At 40.9% G+C, this 25817-nt stretch overlaps 1 protein-coding gene across 3 annotated transcripts in view; it reads left to right on the top strand.

The window, feature by feature from the left end:
• Window positions 1-14637, top strand: part of LOC138757503 (craniofacial development protein 2-like) — a 30247-nt gene extending 15610 nt beyond the window's left edge. The window contains exons 4-6 of one of the 3 annotated variants that reach the window (XM_069924992.1): window positions 3907-4009; window positions 5805-6054; window positions 10763-14637. In XM_069924992.1, the coding sequence (XP_069781093.1) occupies window positions 12600-13814 (1215 nt within the window). In that variant the 5' untranslated portion in view covers window positions 3907-4009; window positions 5805-6054; window positions 10763-12599 and the 3' untranslated portion in view covers window positions 13815-14637. Of the gene's footprint in view, window positions 1-3906; window positions 4010-5804 lie in introns of all 3 variants that reach the window. The other 2 variants (XM_069924971.1, XM_069924981.1) reach the window with 2 other exon arrangements.
• Window positions 14638-25817: the final 11180 nt, after the last annotated feature.

The following is a 25817-nucleotide window of genomic DNA, read 5'->3' as shown; positions in this document are numbered from 1 at the left end:
ATGGAATACATAACCAAATTAAAAGGAAGAAACTGCTAAATTTACTGAAAAAAGAAAAAAATTGATATAGCATTTGTGCAAGAAACACACTTAACTGAAATGGAACACAAGAAATTAAAGAGAGATTGGGTAGGACATGTAACAGCAGCTTCATATAATTCAAAAGCAAGAGGAGTGGCTATATTAATTAGTAAAAAAGTTTATGCAAGATATCTTTTTGAAGGTAGCAAATACGCAAGGGAACATATTAATAGGAGGGGATTTCAACGTTAATTTGGATTCAAATATGGATAAAACTGGGAAAAAAATTAACAGAAAGAACAAAGTAACCAAATTTATAATTAAATCAATGGAAGAAATGCAACTTTTGGATATATGGAGGAAACAACAGCCAAAAGAAAAGGAATATTCATATTACTCGGCTAGACATAAAACATACTCAAGAATAGACCTATTTTTGTTATCAGCTAGTATGCAAGATAGAGTAAGAAAAACAGAATATAAAGCTAGAATACTATCGGACCATTCACCCTTAATATTGACAGTAAAGCTAGAGGACATCCCTCCAAGAATGTATAGATGGAGATTAAACCCCATGTTACTTAAAAGGCAGGATTTTAGAGAATTTATTGAAAAACAAATAAAAATGTATTTTGAAATAAATACGGAATCAGTGGAAGATAAGTTTATACTATGGGATGCAATGAAAGCATTCATTAGAGGGCAAATAATAAGTTATGTAACCAAGATGAAGAAGGACTATAATCAGGAAACAGAGCAGTTGGAAAAGGAAATAGTAAATATAGAAAAAAAATTAGCAATGAAGGAAGATACAACTAAAAGAAGAGAATTGGCGGATAAAAAAATAAAATATGAAACACTACAAACATATAAGGTGGAGAAGAATATAATGAAGACAAAACAGAAATATTATGAACTGGGTGAAAAAACGCACAAAATCCTAGCATGGCAGCTTAAGACAGAACAAGCTAAGAAAATGGTATTGGCATCAAGGAAAAAAGACAACCAAATTACATATAATCCAAAAGAAATTAAGGAAAACTTTAGAGAATTTTATGAACAATTATACTGAACTGAAAACGAAGGGAAAGAAGGGAAAATAGATGAATTTCTGACTAAAATTGAACTACCAAAACTACAAATAGAGAAACAAAATAAATTAACAGAACCATTTGGAATAGTAGAAATACAAGAGATAATAAAAAAATTACCAAATAATAAGACACCAGGAGAGGACGGATTTCCAATAGAATTCTACAAAACATTTAAAGACTTATTAATTCCGCCCCTCCTGGATGTAATTAACCAGATTGATGAAACACAAAGCTTACCAGATTCATGTAAAACAGCAATAATTACAGTAATACTAAAGCAAGGGAAAGATCCACTCTTACCAGCGTCATATAGACCAATATCTTTACTAAACACAGATTATAAGATAATAGCTAAACTATTAGCAAACAGATTAGCAGAGCAGGTACCGAAAATGATAAATTTAGACCAAACTGGATTTATCAAAAAAAGACGCACAACAGACAATATTTGTAAATTTATTAACTTAATTCATGCAGTAGAAGGAAATAAAGCACCTACAGTAGCAGTTGTTTTAGATGCAGAGAAGGCCTTTGACAGAGTAGAATGGAATTATTTGTTCAAAGTATTGCAAAAATTCAGTTTACCGGAGAAGTATATTAATTGGATTAAAGCATTATATAAGGGACCGTTAGCGAAAGTGACAATAAATGGACATGTATCAAAGCAATTTAACTTAAGCAGGTCAACGCGGCAGGGATGCCCACTATCACCTTTATTGTTTGCGATAGCTATAGAACCACTAGCAGAATTGATAAGAATAGATAATAATATAAAAGGAATAAAAATAAAAGACAAGGAATATAAAATCAGTCTATTTGCGGATGATGTTATAGTGTACTTAACAGAACCAGAACTATCAATAAAAGAATTATATAAGAAATTGAAGGAATATGGAGAAGTGTTGGGTTACAAGATAAACGTAAATAAAAGTGAAGCAATGCCTATGAATAATGCGGATTTCTCAAAATTTAAGAAGGAATCTCCATTTAGATGGCAAACGCAGGCAATAAGATACCTAGGTGTATAAATAAACAAAAATCTCGGCCAACTATATAAACTCAATTATTATCCACTAATGAAAAAATTACAGGACGATTTAGAGCATTGGAAAGATTTACCACTAACACTAATAGGAAGGATAAACTGTATTAAAATGAACATTTTTCCAAGGATATTATATTTATTTCAGGCATTGCCAATACAATTGACAGAAAAATTCTTCAAGGAGTTAAAGAAAATAATAAGGAAATTCTTATGGAGAGGGGGGAAACCGAGGATAGCAAAAGATAAATTAACAGAATGGTATAAACAAGGAGGCTTACAACTGCCAAACTTTAAAATTATTATAGAGCCGCACAATTAAGATACCTATCAGATTTTTATCAGACAAGGGAAAAACCAGACTGGACGAGATTAGAATTAGATAAAATAGGGGAAAAGATACCTGAACACATATTATATAAATGGGATGAAAAATTGGTACAACATAGAAGTTCTCCAGTATTACATCATCTCCTCAATATTTGGAAGAAGATTCATGTAGAAAGAAATAAAACAAATTATCAATTACCAAAACTAATATTGACGCAAAACAAGTTACTCCCTTTTACAATAGATAACCTTTCCTTTAGAGAATGGGAAAAAAAGGGATTAAAAGAATAGAAAATTGTTTTTCAGGAAATAGATTCTTATCCTTTGAACAAATGAAAGATAAGTACAATATAACTGGAGATACAGCGCTGGCATATTACCAATTGAGATCCTACTTGAAGGATAAATTAGGAAGCAGTTTGAGTTTGCCAGAGGCAAGTAACCTTGAATATGTGATTACAAATACAATGATAATCAAAAGATATATTAGAAATATGTATATTAAACTGCAAGAAAAGGAGAATGAGGAAACAAATGGTAAAACTAAGCAAAAATGGGAACAAGATTTAAATATAAAGATAAAAAAGGAAACATGGGAGAAATTATGTTCTGGAACGATGAGAAATACAATAAATACGAGGCTATGTATGATACAATATAACTGGATACACAGACTATACATTACATCTCAAAAGTTAAATAAATGGGACCCAACAGTATCTGATAGATGTTTTCGATGTAAAAAAGAAATGGGAACAACAATTCATGCAATCTGGACATGTGAGAGAGTAGAAAAATTTTGGGATGATCTCAATCAGATATTAAATAAAATAACAGAAAACAATATACCAAAGAATCCAGAGATCTTTCTCCTAAGTAACATAAAAAACAAAGAATTTGGAATTGATTTGGAGGATGCACAAAAAAGATTTGTTAAGATAGTTCTAGCAGTAGCAAAAAAATATATTATGTCAACCTGGAAATTGGAAGATAATTTGAAAATACAACAATGGTATATAGAAATGAATAAATGTATTCCATTAGAAAAAATAACATATAGTTTAAGAAATAATATTGAAATATTTGAACAAGTATGGGAGCCTTATATTAAATACAATAGCGAAAACCTACCGGGAACAATCATTACCTAAGTTGATGGAAGGAGAAGGAAAGAAAAGAATGGACTCAGTAGAATTTCTGGTGTTTTTTTTTTAGTTGAGTGACAACATTGTCTGACTGGTTTAATGTATCCTAGATTGTATACCTTAAATGGATGGGAGGGGGGGTGGGGGGGGGGGGTGGGTTGGGAGGAGGGAGGGGGGGGGAGAAAATGTCACTGTATATGTGTGAAAAGGAAAAAGTGTGTATCATGGCTAATGTGATTTATGGTGTGAAAAAATAAAAAATTTTAAAAAAAAGGAAAGTCAGAAGAGACACAGATACAAGGAAGAGAAGACACAAACACAGGTGCAGACACAGAGGAAGAGCAAGAAGACGACAGATCTGCACAGAGAAATAGAAGGTAAAACAGATGAACAGAATATAGATAAAGGTTTTTATTCAAGAACAAATGAGAGCATTAAAAGAATGGCTGACATTAGAATTTGGTGAAATGAAAAGAAGAATGAAAAGTAAAGAAGAAAAAGTGAGTAGAGAGCTGGTCATGACAAAAATAGGGAAAAGATTAGAAAATGTGGAAGAATGAGAAATGGCTGTAGAAATGGAAGTGAATGACAAGAAGAAAATTGGAAGAAAGTGATAAAAAAAGTTAGAGTCACAAGAGTTGCTAGCTCAGAAGATGGATATAATGGAAAACTATAGTAGGTGTTGAATATAGTGGTTAATTAATCATAGAAAATTTGTAGAATATATGCTTATGTACTATCCATTTTATGTACATGAATCCAGTACTATGTAACAATCTAATATTTACCTCATGGCGAAGGGAAAGAGTAATGTAAGTAAGGGGCAGCCACATTATGTAGCAAAGTTGGCTGATTACGGTAGGTTTAGAATTGCCTGCTCCCAAAATACAATAGAGAGGATATGTATGAAACAATTTAGTAGGAATGTTAAGGCAAAAGGAGGTGTTGATTAGCACAGGAGACGATGGCCAGACAAGAACAAAGAGAATCCTGACAGAGACTGTTAGAAACAAAGAGAATGGAACTAACTCAGTAAGAAGGCTAAGACAGAAGGAGGTGTTGAGTAGAACAGAAGAATATGGCCAGATGAGAACAAAGAAATAATTAGAAATATCTGGGGTATGAAATTGATTTCTGATCAAAACAACAGGATATTCTGGCCTTGAGGATTAAGATGGGAGCTCTACACCCCAGATATCTGCAGAGCAGGAAATTACTTGTGATAAATCTTATGCAAGAAATCTAGCAAAGAAAGCAAACTTTTGTTCTGTATGATAATGAAATCTAGCAAAGGAAGCCAACTTTTGTTCTGTATGATAAGGTTGAGCTATATAAACTGTAGAGACTGGACAGTAGAGGTCAGTCTTGGGGAATAGCTCACTGTGCAGGTGACCTATGAACTAATGACTGAACCAGAGCTCTGTTAAGCTTTATTCTTGTGCTGTGTAATAAACTGATTGTTGAACCGAATACCTTCTCCTATCACTTCATTTAACGAATACGATGGACTCAGACGACACATAGACTAAATTAAGGGTAGGGTAAAGCCAGAGTCTGACAATTTGGTGACCCCAACGTGATGAAGATGGAGAAGTGACGGAAGAGAAAGAGACGAAACACCGGTCAATTGTGGTGTGGTGAAAACAACAAGTGGCCACTCAACAAAAGGAGGTAAGCAGACGCCTGTTTAAACGAAGGTCTGCTATTGGCAATGATAAAATTGTGTGTTGTCACCACTCTGCAAAAGTCCTAGTAGAAGCCAATGAATAAAGTTTAAAAAACCAGGGGTTAGAGTCCCCTGGAGACCCAGGGGTTAGAGTCCCCTGGAGAAAACGGGGGTTAGAGGCCCCCTGGAGAAACAGGGGTTAGAGGCCCCTGAAAAAACAGGGGTTTGAGTCCCCTGGAATAAAAATGGGGGTTAGAGTCCCCCTAGAGAAATAGGGGTTAGAGTCCCCTAGTAGAGACATAGATATAAAAGTTAGAGTTCTTGGCCAAATAGATTTAGTGAACATATTGTATAATAGTTAAATTTTTTAGTAGTGTGCTAAGTTTTCCTTGTTCAATATTGTATAATAGTTACGTTTTTTGTTAGTATTGTGCTAAGTTTTCCTTGTTCAGTATTGTATGTTACTTGTTTTAGTATTGTGATAAGTTTTCCTTTTGTGTTTGTAGGAAAGTGTGAAAGTTCAAGGTAAATTGAAGGGAGGTGAAAAAGGAGGTACAGGAACATGAGAAAGAGGGAAAAGGGTCTATCTTGAATAGAAGAAAATTTAAACAACAGAAGGAAGCGAAGGAGCAGAGGAGAGCATATTTACATAATATGACATTGGCTTGCATGGCTGTGGAAACAAACCTTCAGCATGCTACTAAAAAGGCATCCCCTATCACAAAGGAGAAAACGGGGGAGGAGATGACAGGGGAGGTAAGCCATCAGCCCTGCTATATCCAAAGTTACCAGAGACGTTGCCACCACCTTATCCGATTCCCCAGATGCCAGCGATGCAGATAAGTGAGGGAATAGTGAATGTCACTGAATTAGCAGGTCACGAACTCCAGGAGGTGAAGGAGAGACTTAAGAGAGTTATGCAGGAAAGGGTGGAGGAAATGAAAGAGTTAACGAAGGAAATACAGAACAATGTATGTAAAGTAAGGGAAACTAGTATGCGTCTGGAAAAAACAAATGAGAGAGAGCAAGAACAGACACTTGAGAATGCCTTCTTGGTAGAAATGTCAGAGGATCACTCCACCCCCTTTATAGCTTGGGTTGTGGGAAATACAGCAGGTAGAAATGGTCGCAGGAACCACTAGGTGCCCTGATGCCGAACCATTTGCCAAACATGCTAAGGCAGTAGGAAGTGCAATGCGGGATAAGTTTCCCGTTCGCCCCGGTGTCATGCAGTCCCTGACCTTTTCCATTAAGGAGGATGAGGAGATCTCGACCTTTTTGAGTCAGTGTAAGGAGAGTTGGACGGATAATGTCAGAGTACACCCAGCCACAGATCCCTTGCAGACTACACTATTTAAGTCTGCAGTAACGAGCGGGCTGCCAGCTGTAGTCAGGGAGGCGTTAGAGAATAACCCTGATATTCCTGGTTGCTCGACTAAGCAATGGGAAAAACATTTGACCCATCACATGAAGCGTTATAGGGCTAAGCAAAAGGAAGACAAACAAATTATGGAGTCTGCACAAGTGCAACTCCTTAAGCTTCAACTGGAAGAGGCTAGGAAAAAGGCAAATGAGGCAAAAAAGAATCCCTCAAAGGATGCGAACCAGATGATTCAGCAGCCACTGCAGCCACCACAAGGGAATAAAACAAATTGGCACCCTGCCCCACATTGGGCATCAGGTCCCACCTATGGGGGCAGGACTGGAGGTCCAATGGGGGGATTCTGAGTAAGAGGGAGAGGTCGGGGTGTTCCACGAGTGCAGCCAGCCATATGTTTTGGATGTGGTCAACCAGGACACTGGAAGAGAGAGGGCCCCCTAGCATGGGGTCTTCAGGACACTGGGGGAAGGGGATATGGACCACCACAATATGAGCCTTGGGTCCAGCCCTAGAGATCGTCATTGCCACCCCCGGTACATCAGACACCCCATGCGGCTCTAGCTCCGACAAGACAATTCCCATTGCTGACAGAGGAGCAATGTTACCCACAGTGACGGGGCCCGAGCACCCAAGAGCAGGCTAAGTTGGCAGACCCCTTCCTGCAGATTAAAGTGACGGACATGGAAGTATCATTTTTAGTAGATATGGGTGCCAGATTTTCAACACTTACTGGCGCTGAGTTTCAATCTAAAAAGTCATCCTCTAGCGTCCAGTTGATAGGGTTTTCAGGTACACCAGAAAATCTGCCATTTTCTACAGCACTAGTCACTTTTGTGGCAGGACAGACTTTTGCACATCAATATATTCTGTTGGCAATGTGCCCTACTAATCTTTTGGGCAGAGATCTGCTGGTCAGGTGTGGAGCATCGATCCTTTGCGGACCCAGCAGAATAGAGGTCACCTTTCCAAATGGGTATTCAATGAACTGTTCATTAACTACACTTCGTTCCAGTTACTGTCAGCCGCTGGAGGATCCACGTCTGAGGGCCTATGGGCCGACATTTATTGGGGGGTGCTGGAACCAGAGGACCCACAGAAGGGAGGGCTGCTAAAGCTTTATAATCAATGGAAGCTGTGGATCCAGACGTTACACCCATATACCCCTCCCTCGGACCCCCTCCATGTTACCCTCTTTTATGATAGAGATGGGGATGAAATTTATCAGCATGCCTTTTATGAAGAGGTAGAGGGCATGCAATGGGTGATTAATTCAGACTACATAGTGGTAGGAAAGGAGGGAGTGGCTGCTACGGTGGCACTGACATCTGAGCAGCTGGAGTGGTATGTGATGGCCGATGAGGCCATTCCTCATGTCACTCTTGCAATTGGCACTAATCACCAGGCAAAAGATTTGGGACTGATGTGTCAAAACTTGATGTCCTTGAGGGACTGGTCAGACACTCAATTACCGACAGTGCAGTTCTCTCTATCTGGTCAGGCGTAAAGGATTTTGTACCCTTCAAATGATCGGGTCCTCCTTGAGCATAGACAGATTGAACGCTTTCATGGTAGAGAAAGGATGGATCATCCCGACTCTGCCCCTATGTTAGATTCTATCCCTGAGGATCTTTGGTCAGTGGGACCAGCAGACGTGGGTTTTTGACAGCAGGTTGATCCCATAACATTTGAACTTTCAAATTATACTCCCATTTGGCAGACACAGTATCCCCATAAACCCGAGGCTGAGGTGGGTCTGGCAGATACCATTGATGGCCTAATGTATTCAGGGGTGTTGGAGCATTTGTGTTCGAGTTGGAATACACCCATCTTACCTGTTCCAAAACAGGACACGGGCAAATATCGGATGGCCCATGACTTAAGGCACATTAATGGTATTGTGCGAACACCCACATTTGCAGTACCGAACCCATATACCACCATGACTGCTTTAACTCCAGACCACAAGTGGTTCTCTTGAATAGATTTAGCAAATGCTTTCTTTTGTTTGCTGCGGGCAGAACAGTTTAGAGATGTGTTTTCCTTTATGTATAGAGGTATAAAGTTACGTTATACTCGACTCCTGCAGGGCTTTATCTTATCCCCAGGGATTTTCAATCAGGTTTTGAAAGAACAGCTGGGGGGGGGGCTAGTACTGTCATGTTGGGTAGTTCTGATCCAGTATGTAGATGATATCTTATTGGCAGCACCTGAGCCTGTATCCTGTTTGGAGGCCACAAAACTCCTGCTAGTGCAGCTGTTCAAGGCAGGTTTTAAAGTCTCTCGTTTAAAGTTGCAATGTTGTAGACAAGTAGTCTCCTTTTTAGGAAGAATGGTCTCAGTGAAAGGTACAGGGATATCCCCTGTGCATCGTACAGCGATACTACATCATCCAAAACCAAAGACAGTCAAGGAAATGCTTTCGTTTTTGGGTTTGACAGGTTATAGTAGGCAGTTTATCCCATCGTATGGTGAGTTGACACATCCACTGTGAACTTTGATGAATGAGCAGGGGATGAGGAATCTGGGAGCTACACTTGATTGGACTGCACAGGCTGAGATGAGTTTTATTCTACTTAAGCAAGCTCTTACAACCGCTATAGATTTGGCGATTCCAAATTATAGACACCCTTTCTTTTTGGATGTTTCTGAAAAAGCACACATGATTGTTGGTGCCCTTTTTCAGAAAAAAGGGGATGGAAGATGTGTGCTCATGTATGTGAGTATAACACTAGATCCGACTGAAGACAGACACCCACCATGCACGAGACATGCAGCGGGGGTAGCAAAGATTTTACAAAAGGTGGCACACATAGTGATGGGACATGCCCTGACGGTATTAACAACACACAGTATTGTAGCATTTGTGAGCTCAACAGCATTTACAATGACGTCACTGAGGCAGACGAGACTGGAAAAGATCCTGAATGCTCCAAATATTACATTTACCCATGAAGGCATTAATATGGCAGACAATATGGGAGAGGGAGAACCACACTGTTGTGAAAAGAGGGTTCTAAGGGATATTAAAATAAGACCTGATTTACAGGCTTCACCCTTGAGAGAACCAGATGAAACCTTATTTACAGATGGTTGTTGTTATAGACATCCCACGGACGGATTAAAAGCCGCCTATGCAGTAGTATGGAGAACCACAGAAGGATATGAAGAAATTATTACAGGGACAGTGAGAGGAAAGGAGTCAGCACAACTGGCCGAACTACAGGGAATGATAGCAGCATTAGAATGGGGAGAAGGAAAGGAGGTAAATATATATACAGATTCGGCATATGTGGTAGGGACAATACAGGTTGAGCTGAGTCAATGGATTAGAAGTGGGTTTTTAACAGCAGCAAGGACCCCAATTAAACACGAGAAGGATGTTAGGAAATTGGCTGAGACCCTCTTGAAACCAAGGGCATTAACAGTTATTAAATGTAAGGGCCATGATAAAACAGATACAATGGTAGCTCAGGGAAATCAGGAAGCGGACACGGCCGCAAAAAGGGCAGCAGGGTACGGCCCTCAGTTTATTATGATGCAGGCAGATAGAATGGCACATGACTTATTGCCACCTTGTGAGGTAGGAGCAATAATTCAGGAACAAGTGCAGGCATCACCCCAGGAAATGATGGTATGGAAAGAAAGGGGGGGCAACCGAAGATCAAGGACTGTGGAGATCAATGGACGGTAGGCCAGTATTACCATCTGGACTCATGAAACCCCTCCTGGAGGAGGCGCACGGGTTAACCCACTGTGGGAAGAAACAGATGATAAGGTATTTGGTACATTGGTGGCACCCCTTCCTGCCGGCGATGGTGGAGAATCATATCAGAGAGTGTAAAGTATAACATATAATGTCAAGGCGACTGTGAAACCTCACGAAGGAAAGTTTCCGTTGCCTAAGTTACCAGGGCAGGAAATTGTAATTGATTACACGGACATGATAGAGAGGGCAAGGGGATATCAATACCTCTTAGTAGCAGTTGATGTGTTCACAGGTTGGCCTGAGGCAATCCCTGCCAAAAGAGAAGATGCAAAGATGGTAATTAAGTTCCTAATCAACCAGTACATTCTTACACACAGGTTTCCTAGGAAGATCAGGTCAGATAATGGAAGTCATTTTAAGAATGAAGATTTACAGGAGGTAGAAACGATGTTGGGGTTAAAACATGCCTTTGGAACGGTGTATCATCCACAATCCCAAGGAAAAGTGGAGAGAATGAACCAAACAATAAAAGGTAAGATCGGGAAAGTACAGGCAAGGACCAAATTAAATTGGGTGGATGCGCTGCCCCTGGCATTGATGTCAATAAGGAGTTCGGTAAGTTATGTGACAGGATTTACTCCGTATGAACTGCAAACGGGGCACCAGTTTCCGGGACCTGGAGCCGGGATTCATACCACAAAGGAAGAGGTAAGTCCAATGAAATGTAAGCTTTATTATGATAAACTAACGGCTCTGGTATCAGCTTTTTCACAACAGGTTACAAGTACCGAACGGAAAGGTGAAACCCCGATACCATCAGCCGCGGAGTGGGTTCTGCTAAAGGTGATCAAGAGAAAGTGGTTGGAGCCCAGGTGGACAGGACCCTACAGAGTGGTGGAAAGAACGTCCCACGCGGTTCGACTACTGGGAAAAGGCGAGACGTGGTATCATTGGAGTCAGTGTGCAGCAACGGACCCACCGACACGGACACTGGAACAGATTCGAACGGAAGTGACTGAGAACCTGTGAAGCAACTATGGACTAAGAACTTTTTGAACGGGTCCCTTTAAAGAGACTATTGGATTACGGTGACTGTACTTCAGTACTTGAAGTGATATTTCTATATTGAAGTCAACAGAATTTAGGGGGCTGTGATGGACACTATGTGGGGACTATGGATGATGTTGTTCCTAGCTCTTGAAGGGTCTAGAGAAGGAAACAACTGTACAAAGTGTTTGCGGTCAGCCTGGGGGGCCCATAACGAACCGGAACAATACTTTGTGGATTGGACTGACTTTCCTGAATACTGTGTTGGGGTCCCCACTGGACTGAAGTGTGTTCATAATGGCTAAGTTTATGAGGTTAAGTTTAATAAGGGGTCGGGGATGCCGGTCTTTGCCAAAACTCCTGAGGTCCCGGTCCCATAAGTTAACTGGTGGTTGGTCTCATTTTCATGAGACCAAAAGGGGGACTGTTGGAATATAGGAGTTAATTAATCATAGAAAATATGTAGAATATGTAGAGGCACAGGGAGAGCAGCAGCGGCCCCGGCCCCAGTCCGGGCGAAGGGTAGACGGCGGCGGCCCCGATACGGGCAGGAGCAAGGGGGAGACGGCGGCCCCGGCCTCGGTCATGTGAGGCAGGCGGAGGCCCCGATACGGGCAGAGAGTTGGAGGCGGCGGCCCCAGTCCAGGCACAGGGAGAGCAGCAGCAGCCCCGGCCCCGGTCCGGGTGAAGGGTAGACGGCGGCGGCCCCGATACGGGCAGGAGCAAGGGGGAGACGGCGGCCCCGGCCTCGGTCGAGTGAGGCAGGCGGAGGCCCCGGTCCGGACAGGGAGTGGGAGGCGGCGGCCCCAGTCCGGGCACAGGGAGAGCAGCAGCGGCCCCAGCCCCGGTCCGGGCGAAGGGTAGACGGCGGCGGCCCCGATCCGGGCAGGAGCAAGGGGGAGACGGCGGCCCCGGCCTCGGTCGAGTGGGGCAGGCGAAGGCCCCGATCCGGGCAGAGAGTGGGAGGCGGAGGCCCCAATCCAGGCACAGGGTGAACTGCGGCGGCCTCGGCCCCGGTCCAGGCAGTATGGACCGACCTAGGAGGGGAGGCAGGCCCCTCCAGCCCGGGTAAGAAACCTGCATAGGAGAAGGCCACTCCGATATAAAACCTACGACCCAAGGACCTCGCTGCCACGTCCCAGCTTGCTTGGCCACGGCACACAAACCATGGGTGTAAAGGGTGGGGCCAGTACTGCGCGCACTGCACTCCACCTAAAAGCTCCTTTGCGCAGGCCCGAGGACAGGTCCACGTCCTCCCCCTCCACGTCCTCCCGCTCCACGTCCTCCCCCTCCACATCCTCCCCCTCAAAAGATGCTCACAAACTCAAGCTAGCATGCTGGAACATCAGAACCATGCTAGACAAGGCTGACAGCCACCGACCTGAACGTCGGTCTGCCCTCATTGCACATGAACTCCTCAGACTTGACATCGACATAGCCGCTCTCAGTGAAGTCCGCCTGGCAGATGTAGGCAGCCTCCAAGAACGCGGCGCGGGCTACACACTCTACTGGTCTGGCAAGCCTTTGGATGAACGACGCCTATCTGGTGTAGGCTTCATGGTCAAGAGCTTCATTGCCTCCAAACTCGAAAACCTTCCGACAGGCCTCTCGGACCGAATCATGTCCATGCGACTCCCACTTCAAAAAAAGCGTCACATCACCCCCATCAGTGTCTATGCTCCAACCCTCCAGGCGGAACCAGCAGAAAAGAACAAGTTCTACACCGACCTGCGCAACCTCATCCAACGTACCCCTACAGCCGACAAGGTTGTCATCCTGGGCGACTTCAACGCTCGTGTCGGCAAAGACTCAGAAACCTGGCCAGGAATCCTGGGCAAGCATGGCGTCGGCAAGTGCAACAACAATGGGCGCCTCCTGTTGGAGCTCTGCGCAGAACAGCGACTTGTCATTACAAACACCCTTTTTCAGCAGAGGGACAGCCTTAAGACCACCTGGATGCATTCCCAATCCAAACACTGGCACCTCCTGGACTACATCCTGGTGCGAGAAAGTGACAAACAAGATGTGCTCCACACCAGGGTCATGCCTAGCGCGGAATGCCACACTGACCACCGGCTGGTTCGCTGCAAGCTCAACCTTCACTTCAAGCCAAAGCCCAGGAACAATAAAGCCCCCAGAAAGAGGTTCAATGTTGGAAACCTGCAGTCAGACGAAGCGAGAGGAAACTTCCAGGCAAACCTCAAAGCAAAGCTCGACGTTGCAACCCGCCTCACGGACCCGTCCCCTGAAACCCTCTGGGATCAGTTGAAGACTACCATACTGCAATCCACTGAAGAGGTACTGGGCTTCTCCTCCAGGAAAAACAAGGACAGGTTTGACGAAAACAGCCAGGAAATCCAGGAGCTGCTGGCAAAGAAGTGAGCTGCCCACCAGGCTCACCTTACAAAGCCATCCTGTCCAGAGAAGAAACAAGCCTTCCGTCGCGCATGCAGCCATCTTCAGCGCAAACTCCGGGAGATCCAAAATGAGTGGTGGACTAGCCTCGCCAAACGAACCCAGCTCAGCGCAGACATTGGCGACTTCAGGGGTTTCTACGAGGCTCTAAAGGCTGTGTACGGCCCCTCACCCCAAGTCCAAAGCCCGCTACGCAGCTCAGACGGCAAAGTCCTCCTCAGCGACAAGATCTCCATCCTCAACCGATGGTCAGAACACTTCCAATCTCTTTTCAGTGCCAACCGCTCAGTCCAAGATTCCGCCCTGCTCCAGCTCCCTCAACAGCCCCTAAGGCTAGAACTGGATGAGGTTCCCACCCTGGATGAGACATATAAGGCAATCGAACAACTGAAAAGTGGCAAAGCAGCAGGTATGGATGGAATCCCCCCAGAAGTCTGGAAGGCTGGCGGCAAAACTCTGCATGCCAAACTGCATGAGTTTTTCAAGCTTTGTTGGGACCAAGGTAAACTGCCTCAGGATCTTCGTGATGCCACCATCATCACCCTGTACAAAAACAAAGGCGAGAAATCAGACTGCTCAAACTACAGGGGAATCACGCTGCTCTCCATTGCAGGCAAAATCTTCGCTAGGATTCTACTAAATAGAATACTACCTAGTGTCGCCGAGAATATTCTCCCAGAATCACAGTGCGGCTTTCGCGCAAACAGAGGAACCACTGACATGGTCTTTGCCCTCAGACAGCTCCAAGAAAAGTGCAGAGAACAAAACAAAGGACTCTACATCACCTTTGTTGACCTCACCAAAGCCTTCGACACCGTGAGCAGGAAAGGGCTTTGGCAAATACTAGAGCGCATCGGATGTCCCCCAAAGTTCCTCAACATGATTATCCAACTGCACGAAAACCAACAAGGTCGGGTCAGATACAGAAATGAGCTCTCTGAACCCTTCTCCATTAACAATGGCGTGAAGCAAGGCTGTGTTCTCGCACCAACCCTCTTTTCAATCTTCTTCAGCATGATGCTGAACCAAGCCATGAAAGACCCCAACAATGAAGACGCTGTTTACATCCGGTACCGCACGGATGGCAGTCTCTTCAATCTGAGGCGCCTGCAAGCTCACACCAAGACACAAGAGAAACTTGTCCGTGAACTACTCTTTGCAGATGATGCCGCTTTAGTTACCCATTCAGAGCCAGCTCTTCAGCGCTTGACGTCCTGCTTTGCGGAAACTGCCAAAATGTTTGGCCTGGAAGTCAGCCTGAAGAAAACTGAGGTCCTCCATCAGCCAGCTCCCCTCCATGACTACCAGCCCCCCCACATCTCCATCGGGCACACAAAATTCAAAACGGTCAACCAGTTTACCTATCTCGGCTGCACCATTTCATCAGATGCAAGGATCGACAATGAGATAGACAACAGACTCGCCAAGGCAAATAGCGCCTTTGGAAGACTACACAAAAGAGTCTGGAAAAACAACCAACTGAAAAACCTCACAAAGATAAGCGTATACAGAGCCATTGTCATACCCACACTCCTGTTCGGCTCCGAATCATGGGTCCTCTACCGGCACCACCTACGGCTCCTAGAACGCTTCCACCAACGTTGTCTCCGCTCCATCCTCAACATCCATTGGAGCGCTTACACCCCTAACGTCGAAGTACTCGAGATGGCAGAGGTCGACAGCATCGAGTCCACGCTGCTGAAGATCCAGCTGCGCTGGATGGGTCACGTCTCCAGAATGGAGGACCATCGCCTTCCCAAGATCGTGTTATATGGCGAGCTCTCCACTGGCCACCGTGACAGAGGTGCACCAAAGAAAAGGTACAAGGACTGCCTAAAGAAATCTCTTGGTGCCTGCCACATTGACCACCGCCAGTGGGCTGATAACGCCTCAAACCGTGCATCTTGGCGCCTCACAGTTTGGCGGGCAGCAACCTCCTTTGAAGAAGACCGCAGAGCCCACCTCACTGACAAAAGGCAAAGGATGAAAAACCCAACACCCAACCCCAACCAACCAATTTTCCCTTGCAACCGCTGCAATCGTGTCTGCCTGTCCCGCATCGGACTTGTCAGCCACAAACGAGCCTGCAGCTGACGTGGACTTTTTACCCCCTCCATAAATCTTCGTCCGCGAAGCCAAGCCAAAGACTATTCATTTTGTATACATGAATCCAGTACTATGTAACAATCTAATATTTACCTCATGGTGAAGGGAAAGAGTAATGTAAGTAAGGGGCAGCCACAGTATGTAGCAAAGTTGGCTGATTACAGTAGGTTTAGAATTGCCTGCTCCCAAATTACAAAAGAGAGGATATGTATGAAACAATTTAGTAGGAATGTTAAGGCAAAAGGAGGTGATGATTAGCACAAACAAGAAGAATCTGACAGAGACTGTTAGAAACAAAGAGAATGGAATCAGTAAGAAGCTAAGACAGAAGGAGGTGTTTAGTAGAACAGGAGAATATGGCCAGATGAGAACAAAGAAATAATTAGAAATATCTGGGGTATGAAATTGATTTCTGATCAAAACAACAGGATATTCTGGCCTTGAGGATTAAGATGGGAGCTCTACACCCCAGATATCTGCAGAGCAGGAAATTACTTGTGATAAATCTTATGCAAGAAATCTAGCAAAGAAAGCCAACTTTTGTTCTGTATGATAATGAAATCTAGCAAAGGAAGCCAACTTTTGTTCTGTATGATAAGGTTGAGCTATATAAACTGTAGAGACTGGACAGTAGAGGTCAGTCTTGGGGAATAGCTCACTGTGCAGGTGACCTATGAACTAATGACTGAACCAGAGCTCTGTTAAGCTTTATTCTTGTGCTGTGTAATAAACTGATTGTTGAACTGAATACCTTCTCCTATCACTTCATTTAACGAATATGATGGACTCAGACGACACATAGACTAAATTAAGGGTAGGGTAAAGCCGGAGTCCGACATAGGTGAAACAACATAAAGATAGTGGGCCTAAAGGAAGATGAAGAAGGCACAAATATGAAAGAATTTATGAAAGAATGGATCCCAAAGGTCCTGGGAATGACAGAAATACAGGAAGGAATGGAAATAGAAAGGCCACACAGAACACTAGCCCCAAAACCACAGCCACAACAAAAACCAAGATCTGTTCTAGTAAAATTTCTGAGATACACGACAAGAGAAAATATATTGGAAAGGGCAAGGAATAAAATTAGAGAAGATAATAAACCATTGGAATACAAGGGTCAAAAAATATTTTTTTACCCAGACATAAGTTTTCAACTCTTAAAGAAGAGGAAGGAGTTAAATACAGCAAAAACGATCCATTAAAATGGTTATAAATTCATGTTAAGACATCCAGCTGTGCTTAAAATATTTATCCCGGGGGAGCAAAACAGACTGTTCTCGGATCCGGAGGAAGCACGAGAATTTGCAGAACACCTGCAGGACAGAAGGAGAGATGAACAGATGTAACAAGAATGAAGAACAGCGATAAAATACATATAAAGATGTAAAAATAATGTATATGTAAGAACTAAAGAATGGAAAGAGAAGGGAAGAAAAAAAGTAAGGGGGAAAAAAAGAGGGTGAGCTTTGTTATATGTGTAAAAAACAGTCTTTTCTGTGGGGGGTGGTTGGGTGGGAGAGAATAACCGTCACTGCAAAATCAGTTGAAACTTGCGGGCGGGTTTGCAAACCAAACAGAGAGGGGAGTTGTGGTTGCCTGGCAAGGGATAAGGGGCAACTCAGAGAGGGGGGGGGTCACATTTGTGGCTAAGGGAATATTGGATGTGGGGGTTGTTTTAAATGTATTGTCATACATTGAGTTTAAAAAGGGAAAGCTGAAAGATGAAAATGGGGAAAAGGGGGATGGTGGTGGTGAGGAAGTGGAATTTAGGTGTAAACAGGGTATGAGATGGCCATGTTGAATTATATGACTATAAATATTATTGGAATACATAACCAAATTAAACAGAAGAGGCTATTAAATTTACTGAAAAAAAGAAAAAAATAGACATAGCATTTGTGGAGGAAATACATCTAACTGAAGTGAAACATAATAAATGAAAGAGAGACTGGGTAGGACATGTAGCGGCGGCATCATATAATTCAAATGCCAGAGGTGTAGCTATATTAATTAATAAAAATGTTCCAATCAAAATAGAGGAGGAAATAATAGATCCAGCAGGGAGGTATGTAATGATAAAGTATCAGATATATTCAGAACTTTGGAATTTGCTCAATATATATGCACCTAATGAAGAGGATCAAAAGTTTATGCAATTTTTTTTTTGAAGATTGTAGATATATTGATAGGAGGGGATTTTAACCTTAATTTGGATCCAATGTTGGATAAAACTGGACAAAAGACTAGCAAAAAGAATAAAGTGGCCAAATTTATGGTTAAATCAATGCAGGAAATGAAACTTATGGATATTTGGAGGAGGCAGCACCCAAGGGAGAAGGAATACTTATTTTATTGGAGTAGTCAAAAAACATACTCAAGCATTGATATTTTTTTGTCGTCGGCCCATATTCAAGGGAGAGTTAGGAAAACTGAATATAAAGCTAGATTGCTATCTGATCATTCACCCCTGTTATTAGCAATAGAACTGGAGAACATCCCACCAAGAACATACAGATGGAGGTTAAACTCCATGCTACTTAAAAGGCAAGAATTTAGAGAGTTTATTGAACACCAAATTAAAATGTACTTTGAAATAAATATGGAATCAGTGGAAGACAAATTTATATTATGGGATGCAATGAAAGCTTTCTTTAGAGGGCAGATACTAAGTTATGTAACTAAGATGAAAAAGGACTACAATCGGGAATTATAACAATTTGAAAGGGAGATAGTAAGTACAGAAAAAGAACTAGCAACAAGGGATGATATAACAAAAAGAGCACTGGCGGACAAAAATATAAAATACGAAACATTACAAACGTATAAGGTGGAGAAGAACATAATGAAAATAAAGCAAAAGTATTATGAACTAGGAGAATAAACACACACAATATTAGCCTGGCAACTTAAAACAGAACAAACTAAAAGAACTGTATTGGCATTAAGGAAAAAGGACAAACAAATTAAATATAATCCAATGGAGATTAATGAGAACTTTAATGAATTTTATGAACAATTATACCAAACTGAGAATGAGGGGAAAGATGATAAAATAGAAGAGTTTTTAGATAAAATTGAACTGCCAAAATTGCAAGAAAAGGAACAAAATAAACTGATAAGACCATTTGAAATAGAGGAAGTACAGGACATATTAAAAAAGCTGCTGAACAATAAAACACCTGGAGAGGATGGATTCCCAATACAATTCTATAAAACATTTAAAGAGTTATTAATGCCTCCTCTCCTGGAAGTAATGAACCAGATAGAAGAAACACAAAACTTGCCAGATTCATGTAAGACAGCAACAATTACAGTAATACCAAAGATGGGGAAGGATCCACTAATACCAGCATCATATAGACCAATATTTCTACTTAATTCAGATTATAAGATAATAGCAAAATTATTAGCAAACAGATTGCCTGACTATGTACCAAAAATAGTAAAACAAGATCAAACTGGATTTATTATGAAAAGATGAACAGCGGACAATGTCTGTAAATTTATTAATCTAATTCATGCAGTTCAAGGAAATAAGATACCAACAGTGGCTGTTGCTTTAGATGCAGAAAAAGCCTTTGACAGGGTAGAATGGAATTATTTATTCAAAGTATTACAGAGGTTCAATCTACCAAAAAAAAAATTAATTGGATTAAACATTATATAATGGAGCACTGACGAAGGTAACAGTAAATGGTTATGTATTGAACCAATTTTAATTAAGTAGGTCAACTAGGCAGAGATGTCCATTATCTCCCTCACTGTTTGCTTTAGCAATAGAACCATTGGCAGAACTGATAAGAACAGAAAATAAAATAAAAGGGATAAAAATAAAGGAGAAGGAGTATAAAATCAGTTTATTTGCAGATGACATCATAGTATACTTAACAGAACCAGAAATATCAATAAAAAAACTACATAAGAAATTGAAGGAATATGGAGAAATATTGGAGTACAAGATCAACGCAAATAAAAGTGAAGTGATGCCAATGAGTAATGCGGATTATACAGAATTTTAAAAAGATTCACCATTTAAATGGCAAACACAAGCAATCCAATACCTAGGTATTAGGTTAGATAATAATTTAAGCCACTTGTACAAATTAAATTATCAGCCACTAATAAAGAAACTGCAGGAAGACTCCGAACATTGGAAAGAATTACTGCTAACGTTGATAGGGAGGGTAAATTGCATTAAAATGAATGTCTTCCCAAGGATACAATACTTATTTCAATCGTTACCAATTCCCTTAAAAGAGAAATTCTTTAATGAACTAAAGAGAATAATAAGGAAATTTTTATGGAAAGGGGAAAACCAAGGATAGCATTAGATAAATTAACAGAGATGTACAACCAAGGTGGTTTGCAGTTACCAAACTTTAAACATTATTATAGAGCAGCACAATTAAGGTATTTATCAGATTTTTATCAGACAAGGGGAAAACCAGATTGGACTAAGATAGAGCTAGATAAAATAGGGGAGAAGGTGCCGGAACATATACTTTATAAGTGGGATGAAAAGCTGGTACGATATAAAAGCTCACCAGTATTGCATAATTTACTCAATATATGGAAGAAGATTCACTTAGAAAGGAAAAAAAAACAAATTACCAACTACCAAAATTATTATTGATGCAAAATCAGCTAATCTTTTTTTTACAATAGATAACCTTTCCTTTAGAGAATGGGAGAGAAAAGGAATTAAAAGAATATAAAAGTGTTTTTTTGGGAAATAATTTATTAACATTTGAACAAATGAAGTACAAATATGGAATAACTCATGGTACAATGTTTGCATACCATCAACTGAAAGCCTACTTAAAGGATAAATTGGGAAACAGACTGAGATTACCAGAAGGAAGCAGCTTTGAACATGTGATTACAGAAACAATGATAATAAAAAGATTTATAATGAACATGTACATCAAGCTGCAAGAGAAGGAAAATAATGAAATAAGCTATAAACACAAACAAAAGTGGGAAAAAGATTCAAACATAAAGATAATAAATGAAACATGGGAAAAGTTATGTTCTGGAACTATGAAGAATAAAAGAAACACTAAGGTTACGCATGATGCAGTATAATTGGTTGCACAGATTATATATCACACCCCAAAAGTTAAAAAAATGGGATCCAACATTATCAGATAGATGTTTTTGCTGTAAGTAGAAAACTGGAACAGTACATGCAATTTGGGAAAGTGAAAAAGTTTTGGGAAGATCTAAATCAGGTATTAAATAAAATCACAAAAAAAATACCAAAATATCCAGAGATCTTTCTTCTAAGTAATATAAGAAGTAAAGAATTAGGCCTCAAACTGGATGAAGTGCAAAAAAGATTTATTATGATAGCCTGAGCTGTAGCAAAAAAATGTATAATGTCAACTTGGAAATCAGAAGAGAGCCTGAGAGTACAGCAATGGTACATGGAAATGAATAAATGTATTCCATTGGAAAAAATAACATATTTAAAAAATAAAGTCACATTATTTGAAAAAAAATTGGGAACCGTACATGGAACATAACAGAGAGGACATTTGCCTCGGACCTCCACCCCCTAAAATGATAAGAAGACAAAATGACTTGATCCAGTGTGTAAAAGTAGATGACACATTTTTCTTGTTAATTTTTCATTGTGTGATGACATTGTTCAATTGTTTTATTGTATTGTATATGCTGAATGTTTATTAGTTTTGGAGGGGGGAGGGGAGGTAGAGGGGAAAAAAGCAGAGAAAATGCCACTGTATATATTTAAGAGGGAAATGTTTGTATGTATTTTGGTTGATATGGTTCACAGTGTGAAAAATAAAAAAAATATTTAATAAAAAGATTTCCAGAAGCTATACCATGTTGGAATATAGGGGTTAATTAATCATAGAAAATATGTAGAATATATGGTTATGTACTATTCATTTTGTATACATGAATCCAGTACTATGTAACAATTTAATATTTATCTCATGGTGAAGGGAAAGAGTAATGTAAGTAAGGGGCTCCACAGTTGGCTGATTACAGTAGGTTTAGAATTGGCTGCTCCCAAAATACAAAAGAGAGAATGTGTATGAAACAATTTAGTAGGAAGTTAAGGCAAAAGGAGGTGTTGATTAGCACAGGAGACAATGGCCAGACAAGAACAAAGAGAATCCTGAAAGAGACTGTCAGAAACAAAGAGAATGGAATAACTCAGTAAGAAGGCAAAAGGAGGTGTTGAGTAGAACAGAAGAACATGGCCAAATGAGAACAAAGAAATAATTAGAAATATCTGGGGTGAATTGATTTCTGATCAAAACAACAGGATATTCTGGCCTTGAGGATTAAGATGGGAGCTCTACACCCCAGATATCTGCAGAGCAGGAAATTACTTGTGATAAATCTTATGCAAGAAATCTAGCAAAGAAAGCCAACTTTTGTTCTGTATGATAAGGTTGAGCTATATAAACTGTAGAGACTGGACAGTAGAGGTCAGTCTTGGGGAATAGCTCACTGTGCAGGTGACCTATGAACTAATGACTGAACCAGAGCTCTGTTAAGCTTTATTCTTGTGCTGTGTAATAAACTGATCGTTGAACCGAATACCTTCTCCTATCACTTCATTCAACGAGCACGCTGGACTCAGACGACACATAGACTAAATTGAGGGTAGGGTAAAGCCATAGTCTGACAACCATTAAGAAATATTAAAGCCAAAATGGTGGTAAAGGCTTCGAAAGATTTCTCACAATGTTTGGATTACCTAAAGAAATTCAGAGTGATCAGGGATCTAATTTTATGTCTGGATTGTTTCAACAATTAATTTATGAGTTGGGAATAAAACAGATCACTTCATCTGCACATCATCCTGAAACCCAGGGAGCTTTAGAAAGATTTCATTCAACTCTTAAAAATATGATGAGGATTTATTGATTGGAGAATGGGAAAGATTGGGATGAAGGTATTCATTTACTATTGTTTGCAGCAAGGGAGGCTGTGCAGGAGTCATTATGTTTCAGCCCTTTTGAAATTGTGTTTGGACATCAGGTTAGAGGACCTTTAATGTTGATAAAAGAACAGTGGGTGAATGAGGATGTGCAGTTGGACTTGCTGGATTATGTTTCTAAAGGATAGGCTACAAAAAGTGTGGATGTTAGCTCAAGAGAATTTAGAAATGGTTCAGGGTAAAATGAAGCATTTATTTGATAGGAAAGCTCAAGTCAGGAATTTTAAGGTAGGAAGTAAAGTTTTGATTTTGTTTCCAACACATGACAATCCTTTGAAAGCTAGATTTTCTGGTCCGTACACAGTTAAATCAAAATTGAATGATGTTAACTATGTTGTTAACACTCCAGATAGAAGGAATAAAACTCAAGTTTATCACATAAATATGTTGAAACCTTATTATGAGAATAATGGTAGTGGAGAACAATCTGTATCAGAGGTGTTGGCTGTTGACAGAGTGGAGGAAATGGTGGATCATGAGATTATGGAATCAAAATCTTGTGAGGGTAACCTTAAAGAAATTCAATGTTCATCAAAGAAACTATTCCACTATTGAAAAAGAACTATTGTCTATCCTGTTACCTCAGCAGAATTTTGATGTGTATTTCAGTACATCTCAAGAACCAATTGTGGTATTTACTGACCACAATCCTTTCGTGTTTTTGAATAAAATGAAGAACCAGAACAAAGATTGTTAAACTGGAGTTTGATATTACAAGAAGATCATCTGCAAATTATTCACATCAGAGGTTCAAATAATATAGCAGATTATCTGTCAAGATGTTAAAATTGATCATGTATAAAATGCTCTCAATATTGTAACTTTATTATAACATGTATATATTGTAAATTGTTAATTTTTTAGTGATTTTAAAGACAGTTTAGTTATTACTGAATTTTAACTCAGAGTTAAAATTCCTTTAAAGAAAGGGAGGTGTAATGATTATAATATTTTATGGAATTTGGTAAGATTTAGAGTAGGTTACATACATACACACATTTTAAAACATCTTATTTGAAAGGCTGAAGAAATATTGAAGATCTCTGGAGAATGTTATGCACCTTTCATGAGTAGGTGTTAATTGAACTGACTTCATAAAATGAATGACCGTTGTTTGGAACTGGAGCTAGGATAGTTAAAAGTATCTTTCTGCAGGGTGCTTACAGGAAGGGTTTTGTTTATCAAACAACAGCTTGAGCAGAAGAAAGAACTCCTGTTGTTTACTGAGGAAGGTGGGAGTTTTGCAAGTGAGTCACATGGGGCTTTCTGGAAGCCAGTTGGAGAGAGAGATAGACAGAGAGAAGAGAGGCCCTCTCAGCTTGTGTCTGTGTGAGACACAGTGCAAGCCAAGAAGAGCTGGTTGAAACTGATGAAAAGTTCGAAAAGCAGTGGATGGCTGGAAGTGCTATCTGTCTGATGTTTCTCTTGGAATAAGAGGAACAGAAGGTGCTCTGCCGTAACCTGAAAGAAAGAGGTTACCATCTGGAAAACCTTGATGGGGACAAGTTTCATCAGCGAGACATTGAGGTGACTAATGGTGGTACCTCAGTTGTGGAAATCCTGGAACAACAAATCTCTCTCTGCAAACCCTACAAGAACCTTCCTGAGTGGTAAACATTTACCTTTCGAGCACCAAAGCCTGGTGAACTTTATACATATTAAATTCTGTGCACAGTATAAGAATTGCCTGCATCCAGAGAACTTGGAAGAAGGAAAAGTGAGGTTGAACTGTGAACCAAAGAACTTTTCTTAAATTTACACATACATTACATACACGTGTGTTTAGAATTAGAAGGGGGTTAATTTGGGTTAATTAAATATAGTTATGTTAAAGTTTGATTCTATTTTATGTTTAAAATTGATTAAAAATAACTTTTGTTTTAAAAACCACTTGTCTTGGTGAATGTCTATTGCTGCGGGTTTTGGGGTTCTTTGGGCTCATAACAATACAAAGAAAACTTGTTAGTTGAAAGTAAGCTACTTTGTTTTAAGAAAGGAAGATGTAATGATAGTGATCATGTTTGCATGGCCACTAGCAAGACCTTGATTAGAGTTCCTGTTTGATTAGACTGGTTGCCAGCAGGGAGCTGACACACATTATGCAGATCTGTAATGGAGGCTTGTAGCCTCATGGCAAGCCTCATGGGGAAGGGGTGGGGGGTTCCAGTTCATGGAGGGAAGGGGACCTTGAAGTCCATACTTAGAAGTTTGAAGGGGGTGGTGGCTTTGATCAGGTGAGCTTTCTCCGGCTGGTAGAAGTGTAGCTTGCACTCCGTACAGACCGGGCAGCTGTGGGTCAGCTCCCTGATGCCCCCAATCAAGTGGGAGGTTGCAGGCTCTCACAAAGTGATCGAGCTGGTGACCCCAGGGTGGCAGAAGCTGTTGTAAAAGCCTTGGAGGGGATCTTCTTACATGCTGTGCAGGTAAACCCAGGATGGGGCATTGGGAGGCTCATTGAGCTTCCTGGGCCGGTACAAGATCTCATAGTTAGAGGTGAACAGTTGAATTCTGCACCTCAGGATCTTGTTATTCTTAATTTTTCCTCACTGTTTGTTGATAAACATAAATGTGACTGCATGTTAGTCAGTCAGCAGGGTGAAGTTTGCCAGCTAGGTTACGCCTCTAGTGGCGCACAGCTTCCACTATAGCCTGGGCATCTTACTCAGCAGCTGAGTGTCAGAGTTCAGAGCCATCTGGTTGAGCATGGCAGCCAAGGCAAAGTCAGACACATCGTGCTCCACCTGGAATGGGATGGATTCATCTATGGGTGCATCGCCGCCTTGGCAATGTTGCCTTTGATGTGTGTGAAGGCCGCTTGGGCTTCTGCCAATGGGGAAAAAGTAGTTGTTTTTACCAGTGCGGGCTTTGTCGGCATAATTTAGGAC

Source organism: Narcine bancroftii, chromosome 1, assembly GCF_036971445.1.
Source record: "Narcine bancroftii isolate sNarBan1 chromosome 1, sNarBan1.hap1, whole genome shotgun sequence".
In the NCBI taxonomy this organism is placed as follows: Eukaryota; Metazoa; Chordata; class Chondrichthyes; order Torpediniformes; family Narcinidae; genus Narcine; species Narcine bancroftii.
This window is presented reverse-complemented; position numbering and strand designations above follow the sequence as displayed.